The following is a 23,934-nucleotide window of genomic DNA, read 5'->3' as shown; positions in this document are numbered from 1 at the left end:
GTAGGCCAACTCCTTCAACAAGGCCAAGTTCAACAAAAATTTCCTCACCTCATGGAGGCTCTGCACGCAATGGGGACCATTGCTTCCTAAAGAGGGAGGAATGATCCAGGTGGATATTGGTGGACACCCGCCTATTTCACCTAGTCCTCCAATTGGTTTCATCTGTTTCCTTGTTTATTGCAACACTTAATATTTTTAGCAGTTTTTGGGGTCCTGAACTTTTAGAGCAGTTTTGACCCCCTAAACGATGTTTTTTGAAGTCTACAGCAGGCTCATTGCCATATGTAGGGGCTTGCCGCAAATACTGTAGGACTTGGAGAGATATTTCCAACAAGGTATTGTATACGCCAAGTAGAGATAATATGGCCAAGTTACGACCCTGGGAAGTTGGCTGCCCAACTAACCCCAACGGGGCCCACATACTCTTGGTGCTCCATCTCTTGGGGTTAGGGTTTTGGTTGTTTAGGGTTTGTCCTTGTTGTTCAATAATAAATAGGCCCTTGAGCCTCATTGTAACACAATTTAGAGGCATGTAGCCGCCACATCTCTTCTAAGAAATAAGCTACCATCGCTCAAGCTAATTTATTTACATTTCTGTTTGTAAGCATATTTTAGCATTTGATATTAATGAAATGAAGTGTTATTTATGCTACATCTATGTATTTATGGTTATATCTATGATTTGTTGTGTTCCTGTTTAAGTTCAGATCACCTAGGATCCTCATCAAAGTCACTTGAAAGCAACGAAGCATATTCTGAGATATATTCAGGGGACCGAGAGTTTTGGCATTCAATATACTGTTGGTTCTCCTGAGCTTTTTGGTTTCATAGATTTAGATTGTGTTGGATCATTTGATGATCAAAAGTCCACATATGGTTCTTTTTTCTATCTTGGTTACGCTCTTATTGCTTGGTCCTCCAAAAAAAATCAACGATTGCATTATCTAGAAGTTCTTTGGCTTGTGACAATTATTGACTGAGTTTGGCATTTAGCAGGATTAACCTACTATTCTATGATGTGATAATCAGAGTGCAATACATATTTCTAGAAACCCTGTGAAACATCAAAGGGATAAACATATTGAGGCCCATTCACCAACTTATCCAAGATGGCGTTATGAGCTTAGAATATGTGCCTACTGAAGATCAAGTTGCATATATTTTCACAAAGTCCTTGGCACCACCAAGGTTTCTTTAGTTACAAACTATGCTTGGAGTGAAGGGAGTTGTCCTTAGGGGGTCATCCTCAGTCCTCCTTCCTATTTTTTTTTCATGTACTCTCTTTTTAGGGTGAGGAGGAGGTGGGGTGGTGGAATTTTTTTCCTATAGGTTTTTCTCATTTTATTCATTTATGAGTGCTTGTACGTGGGTACCTAAGTAGACTTTGTTGGCAGGATCATTCTTTGTTTTTTCTTTATTTTCTCCCTAGGTTTCACTTATATGGAGGTGTTAGAGTCCAATAAAGAAGCTTTGATGCTCATAAACTTACATAACATCCTGATGTGCTGATTGTAAGACTTATCACTTACACTTATAAATTAAATTGTTGTAAACATTTTTTTAACCCAAGCAATAAAGTAACTTCTTAATTTTTCAATTATAATTCTTTCTTTGCAAAAAAACATTAACAATTGTGATTCTGCCATTATTCTAGTTTTCCAAGTCACAAACTAACCAACCAAAATGGAATATAATATTATCTTTAAAACTTAAAAAATATTTACTTTACCAAATAAAAATGGTTAACCTCTTTAACTTCATAGAAATTAAAATACTTTCTTTCTTCTTCTTTCTTTTCATTTTTATATTAAAAAAATTACATTTTATTTATTACTCAAAAACCAAGAGCAATTGACTCATGGCAATAAGATTCCAAACTCAGTAGCCCACGAAATATTCTTTATGCACATTTTATTGATGACAAATTCGCCCGAAGTTTTTATTCCAAAAGTATGTTTTGACAAGGGTACAAGCATCATTGACATATTTACACTGTACATCATAGAATTATTCAAACCAAATTGGTAAATCACCTTCTTGTTATAGGTTTTGGGCAGAATAATTGTCGAGTTGGACATAACTCAGTTGCGTAAAGAATTAAACAACTCCCACTGGGTTGGAACTGTTGACAGAAACGGCAATGTGTTTTTCACATAATAAATGTTTTATATCTGTGTTACTTAGGTGGATTGCATCATGGATCCCACAGGTGCATGTTTGATTATCTTTTTCCTACATGATCGTTCTCCATGCCTGGCGAAGCCAACACCAGGACTGCCATGGAGGATCACTCTTTCACCTGTGAATCCCCGCTCCTTGCCATACCTGACAGCAACGACTTGGCTGAGGATGGATCCACAGATCTCAAAGGAAGGCCTGTTAGAAGGTCTCTCACTGGGGGATGGACAGCATCTCTTCTTATTATTGGCATTGAAATTGCAGAGAGATTGGCCTACTATGGCATTGCCTCTAACTTGGTCACATATCTCACAAATGTTATGCATCAGACCACTGTTACTGCTGCAAAAAATGTCAACGTTTGGGCAGGAACTGCATCCATGCTGCCCCTTCTCGGAGCTTTTGTTGCAGATTCTTATTTGGGTCGCTATTGGACCATTTTTTTCTCATCTATTGTTTATTTGCTGGTCAGTTCTTCTGTACCCAACTCCTTTTCTGATTGATTTTGTTGCAACCCAGTTGTGTTTTAAGTTTATATATAATCGCAGATTGCAGTTTATTGAATTCATAGTAACCCTATCCGCTGCTTAGGGTTAGAGAGACAGACCTCTTACACATAGGTGCGGTTGCTTAGCAAGCATCGCCCAGGAGTGCATTAAAGACGGTACTTATACCAGTAGGTATGCCATATTTAATTAGATGGGCATATATGAATATATGACCCTTTTTATCTGGTGTGTATATACACACTTTAGAATACATCCTGGTATTTATATTTGTATTGAAATTATTGCTGTGGGATACATATTGATTATTGTTGATTTTTAATTGAAAGACTGGATTGTAGACAAGTACCTATTGTCATTAGTTTTGTCATCATTCTAAGAAGTTCTGAACTTTTTTAATATATTTGCTATCCTATGGCATATGAACTTGGAAGAGAAGTCTTGGAACTCAAAGCCTCTTATATATGGATATGGATCCTTAACTAAAATACCAAAATGGAACTGAATCTCTGGCAAAGTACCGATCATTAATCTTGACATCAATTTGATAACTTGCTTATTAGACTTGCAAAGCTGGGGGGTAAAGTTTTAAACTTGCAAAGCTGGGGGGTAAAGTTTCAAACTTGCAAAGCTGAGGTGGTTAAAGTTTGAAACGTCTTCACTAAGTTTTTTTGTAAGGTACCTGGGAGTCCAGATAAGAGAGAATTCCTGCTTACTGCAGCAATTCATCTGCTATGCACTGTGAATTGGGATGTCATGAAGTTCAATAAACTGTATTCTGTGGTGATGAATATGCAAAATTCCGTTGCTGAAAAATTACTTATATTTTTCAGAACAATCATTTCAAAAGAAATAAGGATTTCCTGTGTAGAACTCAGGATCTTGCTTTGCAAATGCAAACATTTTAATGCCTAATATGAATATTAACCACTAAAATTGCCCATGGTTGCAGGGCTTATGTTTGTTGACTCTGTCTGCCTCTCTTACATCTTTTAGACCCCCTCCATGTGACACCACATCATATACCTGCCCTGAAGCATCAGGTTTTCAGGTGGGTTTTTTCTTCTTTTCCCTTTATTTGGTTGCACTGGGGCAAGGAGGGCACAAACCTTGTCTGCAAGCATTTGGGGCAGACCAGTTTGATGACCGAGACCCAGACGAGAGGAAGCACAAGAGTTCATTCTTCAATTGGTGGTACTTTGGAATGTCCAGTGGCATGGTTGTGTCTATATCTGTGCTCGTGTACATTCAAGAAAATGTTGGATGGGGTTTGGGGTTTTGTATCCCAACCATGGCAATGGCAATAGCACTCTCTGTTTTCATGTGTGGGACAAGATTGTACCGACATAAACTGCCTGGTGATAGTCCGTTCACTGGAATCGCCCAAGTCTTTGTAGCCAGTATCCGTAAATGGAATGTCTCTGTTCCTTCTCTGGGAGAAAAGAAAATATATGTTATTCAAGAAGAACAGCTTTTAAAGGGTGAAAAGAGTAGAGAGCTTTTGCCTACAAATCAGTTAAGGTAAGCCCCTGTAAACCTGTTTCCTGCTGCGTGCGAGGTGAATGAGTTAACAAAAAGAATGATTATGGTCTATTCCTGTTAATTCTATTTGTTTAGTTTTGCATTTTTTCACATTGTTGCTTCTTTAAATGCAAATAATGTTTTGAGAATAAATGTTCACAAGTGTATTCACTCTTGTTTCATAGGTTTCTTGACAAGGCAACTGTGGCGGTTGATTTAGATTACAAGCATAAAGACATTAACTGGAGACTATGCACAGTTACACAGGTTGAAGAGGTGAAACTTGTTCTAAGATTGTTACCCATTTGGGTGGCTTGTTTGATGTATGGGGTTGTCTTTGCACAATCCCCAACATTCTTCACAAAACAGGGAAGCACAATGGATAGAAAGATTGGTGACAACTTTGAGATTCCTGCCGCATCTTTACAAAGCTTCATTAGCCTCTCCATTGTTGTGCTTGTGCCTGTGTATGATCGCATATTTGTTCCAGTGGCCAGAAAAATAACCAAAAACGAGCGTGGTATAACACTGCTTCAGAGGATAGGTATTGGTATATTTACTTCCATTCTTTCTATGACTGTTGCTGCCTTGACAGAAATGAAAAGGCTCCAAGTGGCAAAGGATAATGGATTGGAAGATATGCCCCATGCCACGATTCCATTGAGCATTTTTTGGTTGCTTCCACAATACATACTATTTGGTATATCAGATGTTTTTACAATGATAGGACTGCAAGAGTACTTTTATGATCAGATGCCTGACACAATGAGAAGCTTAGGTATCGCTCTCTATTTGAGTGTTTTCGGCATAGGTAGTTTCTTGAGCAGTTTTTATATTTCTATTCTTGAGGAACTAAGTAGCAGAGGGAAGAAGCAGAGCTGGTTTGCTGACAACCTGAACAGAGCTCATTTGGACTACTTTTATTGGTCTCTGGCTGCACTGAGTGCACTGTTCCTATGCATCTATGTTGCATTTGCTAGCTGCTTCATATATAAGAAAGTAGAAATCGATATTTGCCATGATGATGAAGAAACAACCTAATAGGCAAAGATATTGATTCCTCGATAATTCAATTATGAATTCTTCAGTCCTATTTATAAAGTGACATGCATATCTCAAAGCATTGGAAGGATGTATATGCTGGGTATGATTAGTCCCTTCGTACATTGGGCACTGTAACCATCAGGGAATGAACTATTCCCACGATTCCTGGAATAATATATATTTCCTGTTTCCTTGAAATTGTAATTATTTTAATTTTTAAGTAATGCATTGCTCGGGGAAAGTCACCGGGCACTACCCCTTATTCTAAGAACAGTAAGTAAACTGAATTTTTTTTATAGAGGCTTAAACCTTTGTCACGTCACTTACAGGAATAGGGTTTGGGTGGGGAGGATAATACTTCATGACACAACCACTCGAGCTAGATCCAGTTGACATGAAATTATGAATTCTATGAAGAAATCAAATTACATGTGACAAATATGAATCCCATTAAAAACTAGCCTGAGTAGACTATCAACCTAAATGTGTCTATTAAGACATGTTAAAAAAACATTCAATCGGTATTCAGAAATCTCCATTTCTTCTGATGGTACAGCTGATGCTTTCAATACTACTTCGTGATGGTTAGCAGGGACAAATACACAAAATAGTTTACTTTCCTTGTGATGGTACAGCTGATGCTTTCAATACTACTTCGTGATGGTTAGCAGGGACAAATACACAAAATAGTTTACTTTGGATCTCATTTGGGTTGTACTTTTTTCGCTGTTTTTGCATATGCTATGCTGTCAGTGAGTGTTTGTTTTATTTTTTTCAATTAGATTTCATAAGAAACACACGATTCATACCCTTTAGAATATTTTAAGTTGATGTACTTTTTACATTATCAGAGGCTTGAATTGAAGAATCTTTGAAGTTAATTAAAATTATATGAGGGCAAGATTGCTGAGCAATCATGTAACCTCTAATCCTTTTAGTAAAAAGGTAATCATATAACATAATATGAGTGCCTTAATTTTACCCTCATTCACTTACTGCATGGGTGAGTGAGTGTTAGAAACTCATAGATAGGGAGTGAACAGTGTTTATTGATTGTTATGTAATTGTAAACACGGTAGTGTCCTTTACTTTTTAGCAAAATTTTTCACTAAGAAACTCGTCCCCTTCTCCAGCAATACGACTCTTTTGTAAGGACTCATCATCCTTTGTCAAGTGGATCAAAAGCCAAAAAGTGTGGAAGACAATGAAGTCCTAGTAAGTTTTGACTTTGTGTTTCTCTACACCAAGGTCCTGGTAGATGATGTTATTGAGGTCATTAAAAACATCACAAACATCGAAATTAATGAATTGGTGAAGATATATTTCAAGTCAACATATTGCAGTTACAAACAAATTTAAGATATTGCAAGATATTACAAACAAACAAACATATTGCAAGATTCATGAACAAATTCATGGTGTAATGATGGGCTCCCCACTTGTTGCGGACATTTACATGGGGCACTTTGAAGTAAGCGATTTAAACTCTTTTCCACTTACTCTAGGGGAACGGAAAAGATTGGTGGATGACATCTTTGCCAATGGGGACATGCCACATAGGAACTTGAAAATTTCGTAGAACTCATCAATAGCCTTTATAAGCACATCAAATTTACTGCTGACACAGAAAAAGACAACCATCTTCCTTTTTGGATGTAATACTCAACAAGAAGGGGATGGGAAACTCAGCTATCAAGTCCACAAGAAAAAGACACACAGGCAGGCAGATACCTTCATGCAAATTTGTGTCACGACCCAACTCAAAAAGAGGGAATCATTCACACCCTTCCCACAAGGACACAAGAAGCATAGATATAGAAAGGCTGAACCATGAATTGGATCATTTCATAATGGTCCTTTGGAATAAATGGTTACAAATGGGCAAATTGGCAAGGCAATCCATAATGCACTGAAAAAAAGACACACATAGGGAGGGGGATATCTTGAAACTGACATTGCCATATATCAGGGGAACCAAAGATTGAATTACCAAAATCATGAACAGGAAAAATGTGAAGTTAACTTACACTCCCACAAACACCATTAGAAGCTTGATAGACTCGGGGAGGACTCATTAGATGCCAAGGAACAAAATGGTGTCTTTGAAATCTCGTATTCCTATGGCAAAGTTTATATTGATGAAATTGGGTGGTCGCTACAAGTGCGCTTAAAAGAGCATGCAACAACACTACTCGTAAAACACGCTCAGAACACTACTCATCACATTGGTATAGAAAATACAAAGCTGTCAGCTAGAGTAGAGCACTAAAAAGGAGAATGAGAAAAGCTTTAGAAATTGAAAAGAAGAATAACAATCTTAACAGAGATGATGGATTGGCATCATAAACCAACTCAAGCAATATATAAAAGAAAGTCAGCTATGGAAAATTGGTACAAAACGAGTCAGCTTTAGAAATTGAAAAGAAGGATAACACTCTTCTTAACAGAGATAGTGGGTTGAAACTAAATAACACTTAGATGCCAATCATAAACCAACTCCAGCAATGACCAGCAATAAAGTTAGAAGAAAGTCAGCTATGTCAAATTGGTATAAAATGAGTAGTGAGCTAACCCACTCCTCCCTTAAAAAGCATAACCAATTTTGTATTCATGAGCTTACCCCTTCCTCATTCCACCTCATCCCAGTCACTAACATTCAGATTCCTTAAAGATGGACTGATATCTTTGAGGTCTGAAACTTTGGGTTTAAAAACCTCCATGCAAACATTCCTCTTTTTTACAAAAATAAAAAGCCTCATCCTGTATATAGTAAACCTTTCACATGAAAATAAAGAGTAAATTGTATCCAAGTTCCTTAAATCCAATTGGAAGTGTTCAGTGACTCTTAATTTGAGTTGGTGAGAGTTAGGGTTTGAACGTTACTTATAAGTTTCTCTCATTCTTTCTGTGGCTCGAGAGGTCCAACACCTACCATATTTGTGTAATGCTTAATCGTTGATCGTGAATAAAACAATTGGCAACAAATATTAATAATTGGTGATATAAGACATACAAAAAGGGCACTGGTTTGCTAGCGAGGTTTAAGAGAGGTTGTTTGCTCTGGCTCCACAACTATCCAATCTGCCCTCATTGTATGGCATGAGTTTGAGAAGGGACGAGACTAGAAAGTCCTTGGTGATGTAACATTTTGTGTTGCGTTAACAAGCCTATGACAGCTGACTCATCATTTAATACTCTATTTAATGCTCATGTATGGAAGATTGATGGAAATAAAGCAAATGTACGTGTTTCAATTTATTCATTTATGGCAATTTTAAACATGAATATTGGCATGTGGATAAAAAATTGTGTCAATAAAGTTTATTCATACACGTAGTCATGTTATAATAAGGAGATGGAGAGAAAAAAGAAAGAAAGGAAAAAATCGATGTGGAATCTTTTGGAATATATGGGTATACATGACCAACCCCCAATGCAAGTGGAAGTGGTTGTTGTCTAGAAAACCTTGAAGCCATGTTGGATTTTTGTGTAAATAAATGAATTAATTAAGAAAATTAATGAAAAGTACCTGATTTGTAGTGGAAATACTATATCGTTTTGTAACACCTTTTTTAAACTCTAAATTTTGTAATTGTAATCAAGACTTATAATGCTGGAAATGGCCAACATGGTTATTGGATAAACTTTAAATATTGTAAATTGTATTTCATTTTAATATATTTTTGAAAATCTGAAGAAGAAGAGTAGCCTACATGGATCACAATGCTTGATAGGATGCTGTAAGGGGGAATTGGGAAGTGTCTTTTCTTAACCTGAATTTAAATCCAATTTTCCCTATTTCGTAGATTTTGGATTTGGTAGTTGAACCAACAATTGACAGCAATTATGAGAAAGAATGGAAGTGATATTGAATTGCTTTAGGGGTATGGGCAATGTGCCCATTTGGAGCCTTCTCAATTGACTATGTAGTCCAAGATGGGGACCTTGAATTCTCATACGGGAAAATTGTGGTTGGACAAGAAGTGAATGAGTAGAGTATGCATGTTGTTGCAAATAGAGAGAGTGAAAGGAACTATTGTTGCAGTATTGTGTGGACATGCACTGAGAAACTGGGAGTGCATTCAAGGTAGAGATAGCCCGTGAGAAGAGAAACTAAAACACATGTTTGTACTAAGATTGTGACTCTAAACAGAAGAAGACCAAAATCCTTCCGAGTCACAACAACCTCTATGGGGTTGCTAGTTACTTGATTGGTTAACAAAATCAGTGTTGAAGTCTTTAGCTATAGCTAGAGGGCCATGAGAGTTCTTGAGTAATTTGTTTGAATTAAGCACAAAAAGAATGAAGAAAGGATAAGTATCGAGGAACTACTAGATTAGAGGACTCCCTTTGTGTCGTGTAGGGCCATTGTGGCAACACTGAATTATTAATAGGCCTTGGCTCAGTGGTTCAAAGGAAACATATTAATTTTCTTTGTGTGAAGGAGAGTGGCCTTCATGTTCTCTACCATGTTTTGGACCCTATTAGTCCCTGAGTGAGACTTCCTCTTAAGCATAAAATTTGGCTCGGGGTGGTCAGTGGCAAGAAAATTATAGGGAAGTTTAGCCTATGGTGGGGTGGAGAATGACTTCTCCTTCTTCAATTCCCAACAAAGCTTAAAGTGACTCAAATAAGTGTAACTTTTTCTCTTCAATGAAATGACTTTATTTGTTCAAAGTTGCATGAATGTTGTCATGCTAGTTACTGAGTAAGTATGAATGATGAGTTGGAAGTATTGTGTAAGTGTACTTGATTACTGATTGTTATTTCTTATAAGAATAAATTCCATATATAAAAGTATGTTTCTTGAAATAGTTTTGAAGTATATTGTAATATGAAATATAAGTCAAAGGTTGAATGGAGCTCTAATTCTTCATGTGTTTTATTATGTGCTTGTCCTTTACTAGGCCAACTGTGGGATTGAACTATTGTGTTGTATCCGTTTTGGGGATGGAAAGGCTTTGGAGGTTTTGATTGATTGGAGACTTTGAAAGTGTTGGGAAAATGCCCTATTTGGGAGAACTTTGGAGTGCTATTGTGAGTATACAAGAGTCCAAGTTGTTATATATTTGTTAATTATGCATAATTGTATTTGAATGATGTCGTTGAATAGAGGTCATGGGGACTTTGTTTCCTCACAAGAGAAGTCAAAATGCTAGCCTCTTTGTTTGTAAGAGTTTGGAGTATGAAGTGTGAAGCTTGTAGTCCCCAAGGAGTGAGAAGAATCTCATTCAGTTGGATGAAGTTGTGGGTTTGTCCATTGGCCATCCCTTTGTATTGTTTTGAGAATTAGCCTGGTTGTGGGCAAAGTTTTGGATGCCTTTTGAGGTTGTGGAATATTTTTGTCCCTTAGAAATCTTTTGGGCAAGTTTCTACCTTGTTAGGGGTAGAAATCAATCCATGGAATATATTTGAGAAACTCTATTGGAAGCAAAAAATCTCATGAAAATTCGTGGTTTCACATTGAAAATTTGGGGATGGTAGGTAATCCACAACCCCTAATCATATGGACCAGTGGAGAGCTATGATCAAGTGATAGTGAGTAAAGGGGTTAAAGGAGGCGAAAGTCAAAAGGAGCACATGTATTCATTGTAAGGTGTTGGTGGAAATATGGATGTTTTATTAAGGCACTTGTGAAGATCAGATCTTTTGATAAGGTGCTAGTGGAAGGTTGGATTTTTTTTGGATATTAGGACATCCAGATCGTTGACATTTGCGTAGTTGAAAAGTGTGGATGTTCCATATATTTGTAATTTGGAAAAAAATTATAAAGAGATTTATCGAAATACTCAAATTATGGATGATGAAAATTGTAGCGATGGAAACTTGAGCAAAGGAACTATGATGTGACTATTACAATGGGTCCAGAATCTGGGAATTCAAAAAATCTTAAATAACATTAGTTTATGTAAAACTTGGACCCAGATGTTAATTGGATTTCCCATGTGGGGGTTATGGGCATCCACATGGATAATGACATGGTAGTTTGTGTGGCATGAGGCATAGGGTTGGATGTTGTGGCATTAAGGTGCCAAAAAAGATGATATGGTGGTTGATGTGTCACATGTTGTAGCAAGTGATGTGGAATTAAGAAGTCTATAATTTCAGATTTTTGTGAAAATGGGATTTTTGGGTTTTTGCGGATTTGGATGAACCTAGAAAGGTTAGAAACCTATATATCCAGATGACCAAAAGTTTGAGCTTGTTGATAGATGATGTCGCGGCACTATGGTGATGTGGAAAACAAAGTCATATAATGTCAACATGGAGGCTAGGTGGCAGTCGATGTGGAGGTGACATGAATGACAAATGTTCTAAATAGTGAAAATTTGAAAATTTAGTTTTTTGTTAAATGAGATATTTAAGGTTTTCTTGTATTCGGATGTATCCAGAGGTTTGGAATATCCATATGGATCTTGATAGGTTAAAAGTTTAAAATACTAGAAATCCAAAAATATTTATAATAGGGATTTAAGGAAAATCCCAGATCTGGATGTGAGCAGGTTGAGGATATGGCCATATGTGATGGAGACATGTAGGAAAGGACTGCCACATTAGGCACATCTTAACTGATGTACCATTGTATGATGGGGAACTGTTGATGAAGGAACACCATGTGTTTTCCACATGTCAATGGTACATATGTTGATGTGGTGCTAGGAAGGGAAGATCTTTAGATGACCATAACTTTGCATCCATAACTCAGATTTTGATGGAATTTATATTGTTGAAAAACTCTTGATGAGCCAAAGACAATGGTAATATCAAAAAACATTTTTAGGGTGGTTGCTAGAAGAAGAATTTTGTTAACCCTATCTCTATAAAGTAACCTTGGAGGTTTGATTTGTACAGTCCATACCCACAAAAGGCCTTAAGGGGACAAGGTGTGTTAAAAAGTCCTATTAGAGCTAAGTTTTAGTGCTTGTGTTGAATGAACTCAAGATAGGGAGTGAGTTTGAAATTTGTTAATAAAAAATGTTCTTTCATAAATACAAGGTTTGTTGTAGTAAATTTGTTAAATTCATATTTATTTGGTTTGAGAATTTATCTATAAACTAATTAGAATAATAACCCAAATCTGAATGTGACTTGCAACAACAACATAACATCAATTTCAAGCCATTGTAGGCTAATGCACATATGGCCAAAGAAATTACATATGTTGTAAATTATTTTTTAATTAAACTAACACTAACATGTTATTTCAACACATAACAAGACACACGATAGTAGAGAAGGAAGGAATGTTTAGCATGATTGTGGAGTAAAACTTGGAGAGAACTTCACACAACAGGGAAGATGAGTCAGATGAGAAGAAAGTTCTTGAGACCCCTTCTGATTTGATGGAAACAATGAGAAGTTTGAGGTTTGAAATTGTTGAATTTTTGTAGCTATGGTCGATCTTCATAATATTTTCATTTGTACTTAGTAATATTGAAAAATGAATTATATTCGTAAAAGAAAATTTATTTGAGGCATGTTCTTCATTCTTGCAATAAAAACAAATTATTATTTGATTTTATATTTGAAAAGGAAATATTATAAGGCACATCAAGAGTGGGAAAAATGAAAATGAAAATTTGTATTTTTCCACCACAAGTGACCAAGTTGGCCCTCCAAGTGATGAGTTGGCTTGCCCATTAGACACTCCCTTTTGCATGGACAGACCACTATAAATAGAGCCTATTTAGTCTCCTCCAATGACACACTTCGAACACACATCTCATATATGTTCGAGAGAAGGATACAAGGAGCATAAGGATGAATATAAGAAGGAAAGTATACGCTCTCTCTAGCAAATCAAAGTGGCCAAGTTTTGTACTCTTAGTGATGCAATAAGAAATTCGTGTGGAAAAGTGCGAAGATCTGAGGCTAATATGAAGGGTCTGAGGCACATATCTTTTGTGGAATATGTGAGAAGTCTGAGGCACATCTTCTATGACATATGTGCAAAGTCTAAGGAAAATCCTCTGTGGAATAAATGTGAGGTCTGAGGCACTATTTTTCTGACGAATGATGCGAAGATCCGAGACTCATCTCCTGTGTTTTTGATGATGTTTCTTGGTTCTCTTGAAGACCTCGTTGTAGAGCTTCTGTGGAAAAAATTGTGGAGGGTTGACTTGGTCCTTGATGGTTGGTCATATTTCTCGTTAGTTGATGTTGATGTATCTCTTGTTGCATTGATTCTCTAAGGATAAGGTTGGATGGTTTTTCCCCATCATGGGTTTTCCCAGGGTAAAATATTTTGTCTCTTGTGCATTGTGATTGCTATTGCTCTATTGTCTATTTCGTTGAATTTTTGAAGGATAATTACTTAATGATCTTACTACTGCACTAAACAACATACATATAATTGGAAGTAATTATCAAAGTTCAAAAATAAGTACTTATATCAATTGTACTAGAAAATCAACAGAACTTCAAAGCTATAAGGTAGATAATGAAAGGATCATCAAAGCCCAATAGAAGTAGACTAAAATAAATGTATTGCTACTATAAAGACTATTATATTTGCAAACGTATATGCAACATAGACCAATTGCCAATAATGTAGATAAGCATTAGGAAAAGAAGGTTCCCAAACTATCTAAAATTGAGAAACATGTGCCAACAACCAACAACACATGAAGAAGCATTTCAAGGAAGAGGCACATGAGTTCCAAGAATCATACATCTAGTGAGGACACCTTAGTAGGCACCTTTGGCAAGGAAACATATAGTTCAAACAAACTATCCAACAATGCGACCAAATTGGAGTTACACAAGAAAAATATGAAAAGGTCTATGAAAAATTCCCTGTGCAAGGAATTCCAAAAGGAAAAATCCTCCTACTTTTGAGGGTGAATTTAGGAAAAATGAGGAAGTGAAAGCATGGTTTCTAGGGATGAAAAAGTATTTTAGGTTGCATAATTACTATGAAACACATGAAGGCTAGAGTGGCCATATTTAATTTCAAGAGAAAGATAAATATATGGTGGGAATATCTTAGGAATGTCAAGAGAATTCGGGAAAAAAAGGTTGACGTGGATAAAATTTGAGAGATATTTAAGGGAAAAATACCTATTAGAAAGGTATCATGATGGAAGGATCACAAAATTTCACAAGTGTAGATTGCAAAAATTCACTTTGGATGCCTATGCCAACATATTCATAGAGCTACTAAGGTACATGCCATATACCAAGAATGAGAAAGTAAAGATCTAACACTTTCTCAGTGGATTACAACAACCATATCAAGTTTGTATTGAGTTCGATTAACTCAGGGCACTTGATGACACTATTAGAAAAGCTAAATATTGTTATGATTAGTCAAAGCATAAGTTGGAATCCTAGACAATGTGGAATAAGAAATATATGGTTGGGTTCAAGAATAAAGGATCCAAGTCATCACACTACAAGTAGTTAGGAAAAAGTGTCAATTTCAATCTTGTAAAAGGAGTGAATACCAATAAAATTATCTTGCTCAAAGTGAGGATAAGCCCGTTAGCCCAACAAAAGAAAAAATAGAAGAAACGAAGAAAGGAAAATTGAAATGTTGATAGTGCGGGGAGAAGCCCCTAATATGAGACAACCCTTATAGGCAACATGATAACATAAGAGTTGATAATGTCCAAAAGGTTAGAACTGTCAATAATGTAGCAAGAAGCATACCCAAAATTTTTCCAATTGTGGAAAATATGGAAGCATACCACCAAGCTTCAATGGTGGAAATGGAAATTATACTTTCCAACCACTTTATTTCAATTTTGATTGACCTTGGTTCTAACTTTAGCTATATTTATCCACAAATTGTTGAAGTTTTGTTTTTTTTAGAAAAAGAAACATAGTAGGCCATGGTTCGTACAAATAGCTACAAGAAATAAGAGAAAGGTTATTTAAATCAATGAAACGTTCCCATTTCAAATGAATTGATCACACTCAATCAAATTTGAATGTGTTTACACTAGGGTCATACAACTTGCTAATTGACATGTATTGGTTGGTAGCACACAAGGAAAAAATTGACCATTTTGATAAAATTTTATAATGCGAAGATGAAGAGGGAAAGAAAAGGATCCTACAAGGCATGCAAAACCAATACCAGTGAGGAAAATTTTATAGTACAACTTAAGAAATGTTATAGGAAAGGATGCCACCTGTATGCTATTCATGTGTTAAATTCAGATGAGGACAAGTTGTTAAAAATTGAGGATCCAATGTTATAGGAATTCAAGGACATATTTGTAGAGGAAATACTAGGATTGTCACATAACCAATACATTGAGTTTTTGATTGAGCCTATGCTTGGTGTGGTGCCAATGTCTTGGGTGCCATACAAGATAAGTACTTAAGTTAGTAGAGCTGAAGTTGCAGTTAAAAGAAATTCTAAATAAAGGATATGTTCGATTGAGTATACCCCCCTAGGGAGAACCAACCTTGTTCAAGAAAACAAAGACAACACTCTCTGGTTGTACATCATTTATCAGTAGCCAAACAAAGCAACTATCAAGAACAAGTACCCATTACCATGGATCTATGATTTATTCAATCAAATGAGAGGAACCATCTTGTTCTCCAAGATAGACTTAATATCATGGTACCATCAAGTTAGGATAAAAGAAAAAGACATTCACAAAACTATTTTTAGGACCAGGTATGATCATTATGAGTTTGTAGTGGTGACATTTACACTCACCAATGCACTAGCTACATTTATGCATTTGACAAACAACATTCTCAACAAATACCTAGATAAGTTAATTTTACTATTCATTGATGATATTATGGTGGATTCAAAGAACAAGGAAGAACATGAACAAAACCTCATAATAGTATTACAGGTGTTGAAAGAATATACATTGTATGCAAAATTAAACAAATTTGATTTCTTCTAGAATCAAGTGTATTAGTTGGGGCATGAAATCTCAGACAAAGGGGTTGCAGTGGAATCTAAAAAGATTAAGGTGATCATTAATCGAACAACACCTCAAAATGTGACAAAGGTGAGCTAATTTATGGGTTTTGATGGGTACTATATAAGATTCATCCAAGGGTTTTTGAGAATCTTTAACCCAATCACTTCATTGTAGAAGAAAGGAGTAAAATTCATATGGAAAATAGAATGTGTAGTGAGCTTTCAATAGCTGAAACACCTCTTGATAAACAAACCTATCCTTAGAATTGTCGATTCAAACAAAGACATTACAGTCTATATAGATGCCTACAAGGAAGGACTAGAAGGAGTTGTTATGCTAGAGGGGCATGTGATCGAATACGAGTCTAGAAAATTAAATGAACATGAAAGGCACTATGTGACCCATGATTTGGAACATGTAGACACAACTAATACATCTTGAATATGTGGAGGCATTAAGATTTTTTCTACTAATAGATCACAATGGGATGATATATTTGTTTCATCAACTTCTTTCAAATGCAAGACAAGCTAGATGGATGGCTCTCATCAATGAGTTTGAACTTGAAATTTGGCACATTAACTGTAAATACAATCAAATAATATATGCACTCAAAAAAAGCATATAGGTTATACATATGGCAACAATAAGCACTTGTGAGCCAAATATAAATCACTGAATTAAATATGCCCAATAAGATGATGAACATTACAAATATGTAAAAATATGTTTGGAGCAAGAGTAAGAGCCCAAGGGGCCAAGGTTTGTAGATTATCACTTGATAAAGTAAAACCTATTGATGTATAGGGCCTGACAGGTTGTACATATCTGATTCAATGGACTTGAAGAGGCTCATTGTAGATTTTCCTGTAGATTCACAACTCATGTAATGTACTAAAACACAAGACAAGAATCTATTCTACTCTTTAAACAACGAAAACCAATGATCGATGAAAACAATAATTAGCAAGAGGAAGGTAATCAATGGAACAAAACACAATATTTATCTGGGGAAAGCCACAACTCAAAAACCCTACTATCTATATTGCATTAATAAAAAATCTGAGTGAAAATACAAAGCTTTTTCTCACTAGAACAATTCCTGCACAAGTATAATCAACTCTCTGCTTACAAGCTAGCTCAAGCCAAACCTTAGCCTATTCCGCTGTTCTCCAAGCCCCCATTTCCTTGCGCACTTGGTCAAATAATTTGGATGAATACAACATGGTATTCTCAACCTTGAGCTCAACCTACACAAGTATTTTCTATCCTTTTCCTTACTGACTTCCTTTGGCCAATACTTAGCCAAATTTCCAAGCCTCCAAGATTCTAATTCCTTACCCAATTCCCAAGAGGATCAACCCATATTTAATTGGGAAATCATGCTTCCAAAACTACGCAATCCAAACTTAGGTCCATAACTGATTGCATGCATGATCTGTGCAACTCATAAAATCATACAACTGATAGTACTCTGTCACTGCACTCTAGTCTCAATTCCTCTGAACTGACATGCATGAGTTTCTCATGAGTGAATCTTCAGTTAGCTGGAGCAGCACTGAGGACGCACCAGTGCACCAACTCACTACTAGACCTCTACTAGTTCCTCCAACAGTTAGAACTAGTTTAACTAACTACAAATCAATCAATATGAGTTATCTAAATACAACTCCAATAAACTCAATCTGGACCCCTAAAAATTATGGATCACACTTACATGAATTTAGATAGACTTCCAACTCGAATTTTCTAAGCTAACTAAGTGAGCTTAACTTAGTTAACTATTAAAGAAAAAAACAACAACAAAAACAACACCAATCTGAATCAGTATGATGCATTTGTCACCAAAGTCTCTAACTGCTACTGCCTTTGTCGACTGAAAACTCTGCGATTCTGTTGACTCTGCCTTTATGCACTATTGTAAACCCTTCTCTGTGCTCTTCATTATCTGAATGCTCTAGCCTCTGTCACTCTGATCTTTGACTGCATCAACTGCTACTGATTCCCCCTGCTACTATGTACTTTGGGCTCCTGTAGCAAGGTACAATCCATGAGATAAAACCTCTCAATGGAAACTACCCAATTTTAGCCCTCTTGGGACTTTCACTTCACATTGACCCACCTCACACCTGGAGGTATGGCTGCATGTGGTCCCTCTTCCCACATGGCTCAGAATTCCCCCCTACTGGAGGTCTCTGCATGAGTGGATGACTCCACTCGTTCTCCTCTCGACTTTTCCAATTGTGGTTGCTCCACAATTGTTTGAGACTGCTTCTGAGGCTTCTTCTGGGGTTGCATGTTGAGAGGTAATTCCCTCACAACCACCAAGTTTCCAACCTTTTCCTTGCTCATCAATTCTTTTCATGCATTTGCATCTTGCCCCTCAAGATCATACAGGTTCTTGGCTCGCACACCAATCTATTTCATTTGTCCCGCTGTAACAGAATTTTTTGGAAAAAAGTGTTGATTTTAAATCGACGATATCTCCCTCATTCGAACTCTGACTCAGACAATTGTTTTTTGAATTTGGGTACTTTTTTCACAAGGAACCCAAATATACTATTTGTTTTCAAAAAATTTCAACAAAAAATTTCATATATGCTCTGCAAAATCACTGCCCAAAAATTTCCTGTTCCTCAATCTGCCATTAGCAACCTTCTAGCTCCATTAAGAAGTCTGCACATAGGGTCTTCTGAATCTACCCTAAATTAGAGTTCCATCAATTTGAAAGGACAAATTGGAATTCTTCTCTTCTATATTGTCTTCAGCTCCGAGACCATGTAGATATTTCTATAAATCTACCTCTGATACCATGTAGATTTTCCTGTAGATTCACAACTCATGTAATGTACTAAAACACAAGAAAAGAATATACTCTACTCTCTAAACAACAAAAACCAATGATCAATGAGAACAATAATCAGCAAGAGGAAGATAATTAATGACACATAACACAATATTTATCCGGGGAAAGCCACAACTCAAAACCCCTACTATCTATATTCCATTAATCATAAATCTGAGTGAAAATACAAAGCTTGTTCTCACTAGAACAATTCCTGCACAAGTATAATCAACTCTCTACTCACAAGCTAGCTCAAGCCAAACCTTAGCCTATTCTGCTGCTCTCCAAGCCCCTATTTCCTTGCACACTTGGTCAAATAATTTGGATGAATACAACATGGTATGCTCAACCTTGAGCACAACCTGCACAAGTATTTTCTATCCTCTACCTTATTGACTTCCTTTGGCCAATACTTAGCCAAATTTCCAAGCCTCCAAGATTATAATTCCTTACCCAATTCCCAAGAGGTTCAACCCATATATAATTGGGAAATCATTCTTCCAAAATTGCGCAATCCAAACTTAGGTCCATAACTGATTGAATGCATGATCTGTACAACTCAGAAAATCATACAACTGATAGTACTCTGTCACTACACTCTAGTCTCAACTGGGTCTTCCTCTAAACTGATATGCATGAGTTTCTCATGAGTGAATCTTTAGTTAGTTGGAGCAGCATTGAGGATGCACCAGTGCACCAACTCACTACTAGACCTCTACTAGTTCCTCCAACAATTAGAACTAGTCTAACTAACTATAACTTAGTCAATATGAGTTATCTAATTACAACTCCAATAAACTCAATTTGGACCCCTAAAAATTATGGATCACAATTACATGACTTTAGATAGACTTCCAACTCGAATTTCCTAAGCTAACTAAGTCAACTTAAATTAGTTAACTATTACAAGTTGCTATGAGAAAAAAATTACAATTTAATTCAAGGACAAATTAAATTGGAATTTCTACATGCTATTTTTAACATTTCTTGTTGCTATTTTCAACACTCCCTCTCAACAAGAAAGGAATTCAACTTTATCTTGATCCTAAACCTTTGGAATGTTCTGCATGCAACACTTCTATCTAGTGTTGTTGATATAGAAACTCTTGAAACTTTGCGCTTCTGTTGACTTTGCCTTTTTGCACTGTTGTAAACCCTTCTCCGTGCTCTTCATTCATCCAATTTGAATCACAAACCATCCAATCTGTCACCAAAGTCTCTAACTTCTACTGCCTCTGTCGACTAAAAACTCTGCACTTCTGTTGACTCTGCCTTTCTGCACTGTTGTAAACCCTTCTCCGCGCTCTTCATTATTTGAATGCTCTAGCCTCTATCACTTTGATCTTTGATTGCATCAACTGCTACTAATTCCTCCTACTACTATGTACTTTGGGCTCTCGTAGCAAGGTATGGTCCATGAGATAAAACCTCTCAATGGACACTGACCAATTTCAACCCTCTTGGGACTTTCACTTCACATCGCCCCACCTCACACTTGGAGGTATGGCTGCATGTTATCCCTCTTCCCACTTGGCTCAGAATTCCCCCCTACTGGAGGTCTCTGCATGAGTGGATGACTCACTCGGTCTCCTCTCTGCTTCTCTAATTGTGGTTGCTCCACAATTGTCTGAGACTGCTTCTGAGGCTTCTTTTGGGGATGCATGTTGAGAGGTGATTCACTCTCCCTCTCAACCACCAAGTCTCCAACCTTCTCCTTGCTCGTCAATTCTTTTCATGCATATTGTACCTCAAGATCGTACAGGTTCTTGGCTCGCACACAAATTTGTTTCATTTGTCTCGCCGTAACAAAATTTTCTGAAAAAAGCATTGATTTTAAATCGACGATATCTCCCTCATCCGAACTCCGATTCAGACAATTATCTTTTTGAATTTGGATTTTTTTTCACAAGGAACCCAAATATACTATTTGTTTTTGAAAATTTTCAACAAAAAATTTCATATATGCTCTGCAAAATCACCGCCCAAAAAATCCCTGCTCCTCAATCTGCCCATTAGCAACCTTCTAGCTCCATTAAGAAGTATTCACATAGGGTCTTCTGAATCTACCTTGAATTAGAGCTCCATCAATCTGCAAGGAAAAATTATAATTCTTCTCTTCTATATTGTCTTCAGCTCAGATACCGTGTAGCTATTTCTATAAATCTAGCTCTGATACCATGTAGATTTTCCTGTAGATTCACAGCTCATGTAATGTACTAAAACACAAGACAAGAATATACTCTACTCTATAAACAATAGAAACCAATGATCAATGAAAATAATAATCAGAAAGAGGAAGATTATTACTGACACATAACACAATATTTATCCCGGGAAAGCCACAACTCAAAACCCCTACTATCTATATTGCATTAATCATAAATCTGAGTGAAAATACAAAGCTTGCTCTCATTAGAACAATTCCTGCACAAGTATAATCAACTCTCTCCTCACAGGATAGCTCAAGCCAAACCTTATCCTATTCTGCTGCTCTCCAAGCCCCTATTTCCTTGCGCACTTGGTCAAAGAATTTGGATGAATACAATATGCTCTGCTCAACATTGAGCTAAACATGTACAAGTATTTTCTATCCTCTACCTTATTAACTTCCTTTGGACAATACTAAGCCAAATTTCTAAGCCTCCAAGCTTCTAATTCCTAGCCCAATTCCCAAGAGGATCAACCCATATTTAATTGGGAAATCATGCTTCCAAAACTGCATAATCCAAACTTAGGTCCATAACTGATTGCATGCATGATCTGTATAACTCAAAAAATCATACAAATGATAGTACACTGTCCCTGCACTCTAGTCTCAACTGGGTCTTCCTCTGAAATGACATGCATGAGTTTCTCATGAGTGAATCTTCAGTTAACTGGAGTAGCACTGAGGATGCACCAATGCACCAACTCACTACTAGACCTCTACTAGTTCCTCCAATAGTTAGAACTAGTTTAACTGACTATAACTCAGTCAAACTGAGTTATCTAATTACAACTCCAATAAACTCAATCTGGACCCCTAAAAGTTAGGGATCACACTTACATGACTTTAGATAGACTTCCAACTTGAATTTCCTAAGCTAACTAAGTCAACTTAACTTACTTAACTATTACAAGTTGCTATGAGAAAAAAATTACAATTTAATTCAAGGACAAATTAAATTGGAATTTCTAGATGCTATTTTTAACATTTCTTGTTGCTATTTTCAACACCCATTATGGATGAAATTCATAGGATTCCATACTTACGCCACTTGCACTATTGGAAAATGATAACAATCACAAGGAAGTTATAATATTGGCCTGGGATGAAGACATAGATTGCAAAATATATAGCTAAATTTTTGGAATGCCAACAGGTCAAAGTGAAACACATGCATCTAACAAGATTATTGCAACCTATACAAATCCATAATGGAAGTCATATCCATGGAATTCATCATTGATTTGCAAAAAAAACCAAATAACATGATGCAATCATGGTGGTAGTGGAAAAGTTGACTAAGGTAGCTCACTTCACTCCTGTGAAGTCCACTTGCAAAGAAATTGATATTGTAGATATCTTCATTAAAGAAAATTTCAATCTGCATGGCATGCCCAAGACCATTATACCAAATTGCCATCCCAAATTGACTTTTTGGAAATTGTTGTTTTCAAGTTTTGGAATGTTGTAAGCTTTGAACATAGCCTTTCATCCTCAGAAAGATGAGAAAATAGAAAGAGTGAACATGGTGTTGTAGGATATGTTAAGGATGTATGCTATGCATTGGCCCATAAAGTGGGAAGAGTATTTACCCGTTGTTGGATTCACCTATAATAATGGCTACCATAAATCTTTAGAGATGAGTCTTTTTGAAGCATTGTATGGTAGAAAATGTAATATTCCAATCAATTGGAATAATTTAGTTGATCATATCGTTCTTGGATTGGATATGATGAAGAAAATTGAGTAGGAAGTGGTAAAATTTAGGTAGAACCTAAATGGAACACAAGATTGGTATAAGGGCTATGCAGATTAGAACAAAACTCATAAGGAGTCAAAAGTGGGAGAGCATGTGCACCTTGTGATTAAATCAAATAATTTTTTTTGAGAGTGGGATCTTGTGCCAAGATGGATGTAACACCCCTTTTTGGTCCCTAAATTTTGTAATATGTAATTAATAATGATAAGGATGGGATGACCAACATGGATATTTTCTAGATTTCAATTGATGTAAATATTCATCTTTATTTAATATGTAATTGCTAAAATTGAAGAAGAGAGAAACCAACACGAATCTTGATGCCTAAGAAAGGAAATATGTAAGGGATATTTATAAAAGTTTCCTATATTATCATTAATTAAATGTTTTGATTTTTGATTCAATAATTGAATTACCTAACTGCTACCAGTTATGAGAAAAATGGGGGAAGTTGTACTGAACTTCTCCAGGTTATGGGATACATAACTATTCTTGAGGATTTTGGTTGACCACACACCCCAAGGATGGGCCCAATTTATCATGACTAGGAAACACTTGTGGAGTTAAGGAGAAGAAGCAAACCGACAGATAAATAGAGAAGAGAAAGGTGGAGAGAAGCAAGGGGAGCAGTGGAGGAATGTAAGAGGAGTATGTGCAAATAAACTAGAGAAAACCTATAGGAATGAAATATAGAACCATGTGTGGGTTCCAAGACTGTAACTTTGAATAAGAGGAGATAGAAGGACTTATCAATTACAATAGACCTATGTGGAATTGTTATTTAACCAAATTGATTAAGGAAATTAGTAAGTAAGCCTTCAACCTGAGTCAAAGGGCCAGGAGGAATTCTGAGTGTTTGTTTTATTCAAGAATGTAAGGCATCGAGAAAAGGATAAGCATCAAGGGATTTATAGAATAGTGAAGGGATCCCTTTTGTTCTATGAAATCCGGTGATGGTGATACTTTGCTGTGTTCATTAT

General features: G+C 36.3%; 1 protein-coding gene across 1 annotated transcript; it reads left to right on the top strand.

The window, feature by feature from the left end:
• Window positions 1-2,040: 2,040 nt before the first annotated feature.
• On the top strand, window positions 2,041-5,447 carry LOC149224977 (protein NRT1/ PTR FAMILY 5.10-like). The gene is made up of 3 exons (XM_089386376.1): window positions 2,041-2,645; window positions 3,637-4,205; window positions 4,391-5,447. Exons 1-3 carry the CDS (start codon window positions 2,250-2,252, stop codon window positions 5,244-5,246), a joined length of 1,821 nt encoding a protein of 606 aa, XP_089242502.1. The 5' UTR covers window positions 2,041-2,249; the 3' UTR covers window positions 5,247-5,447.
• Window positions 5,448-23,934: the final 18,487 nt, after the last annotated feature.

This window comes from Pinus tabuliformis, chromosome Q (genome assembly GCF_031772625.1).
Source record: "Pinus tabuliformis cultivar Carrire ecotype Pingquan chromosome Q, CPIR1, whole genome shotgun sequence".
Taxonomy (NCBI): Eukaryota; Viridiplantae; Streptophyta; class Pinopsida; order Pinales; family Pinaceae; genus Pinus; species Pinus tabuliformis.
The sequence above is the reverse complement of the archived record's forward strand: the minus strand, read 5'-3'. Positions and strand labels throughout refer to the sequence as shown.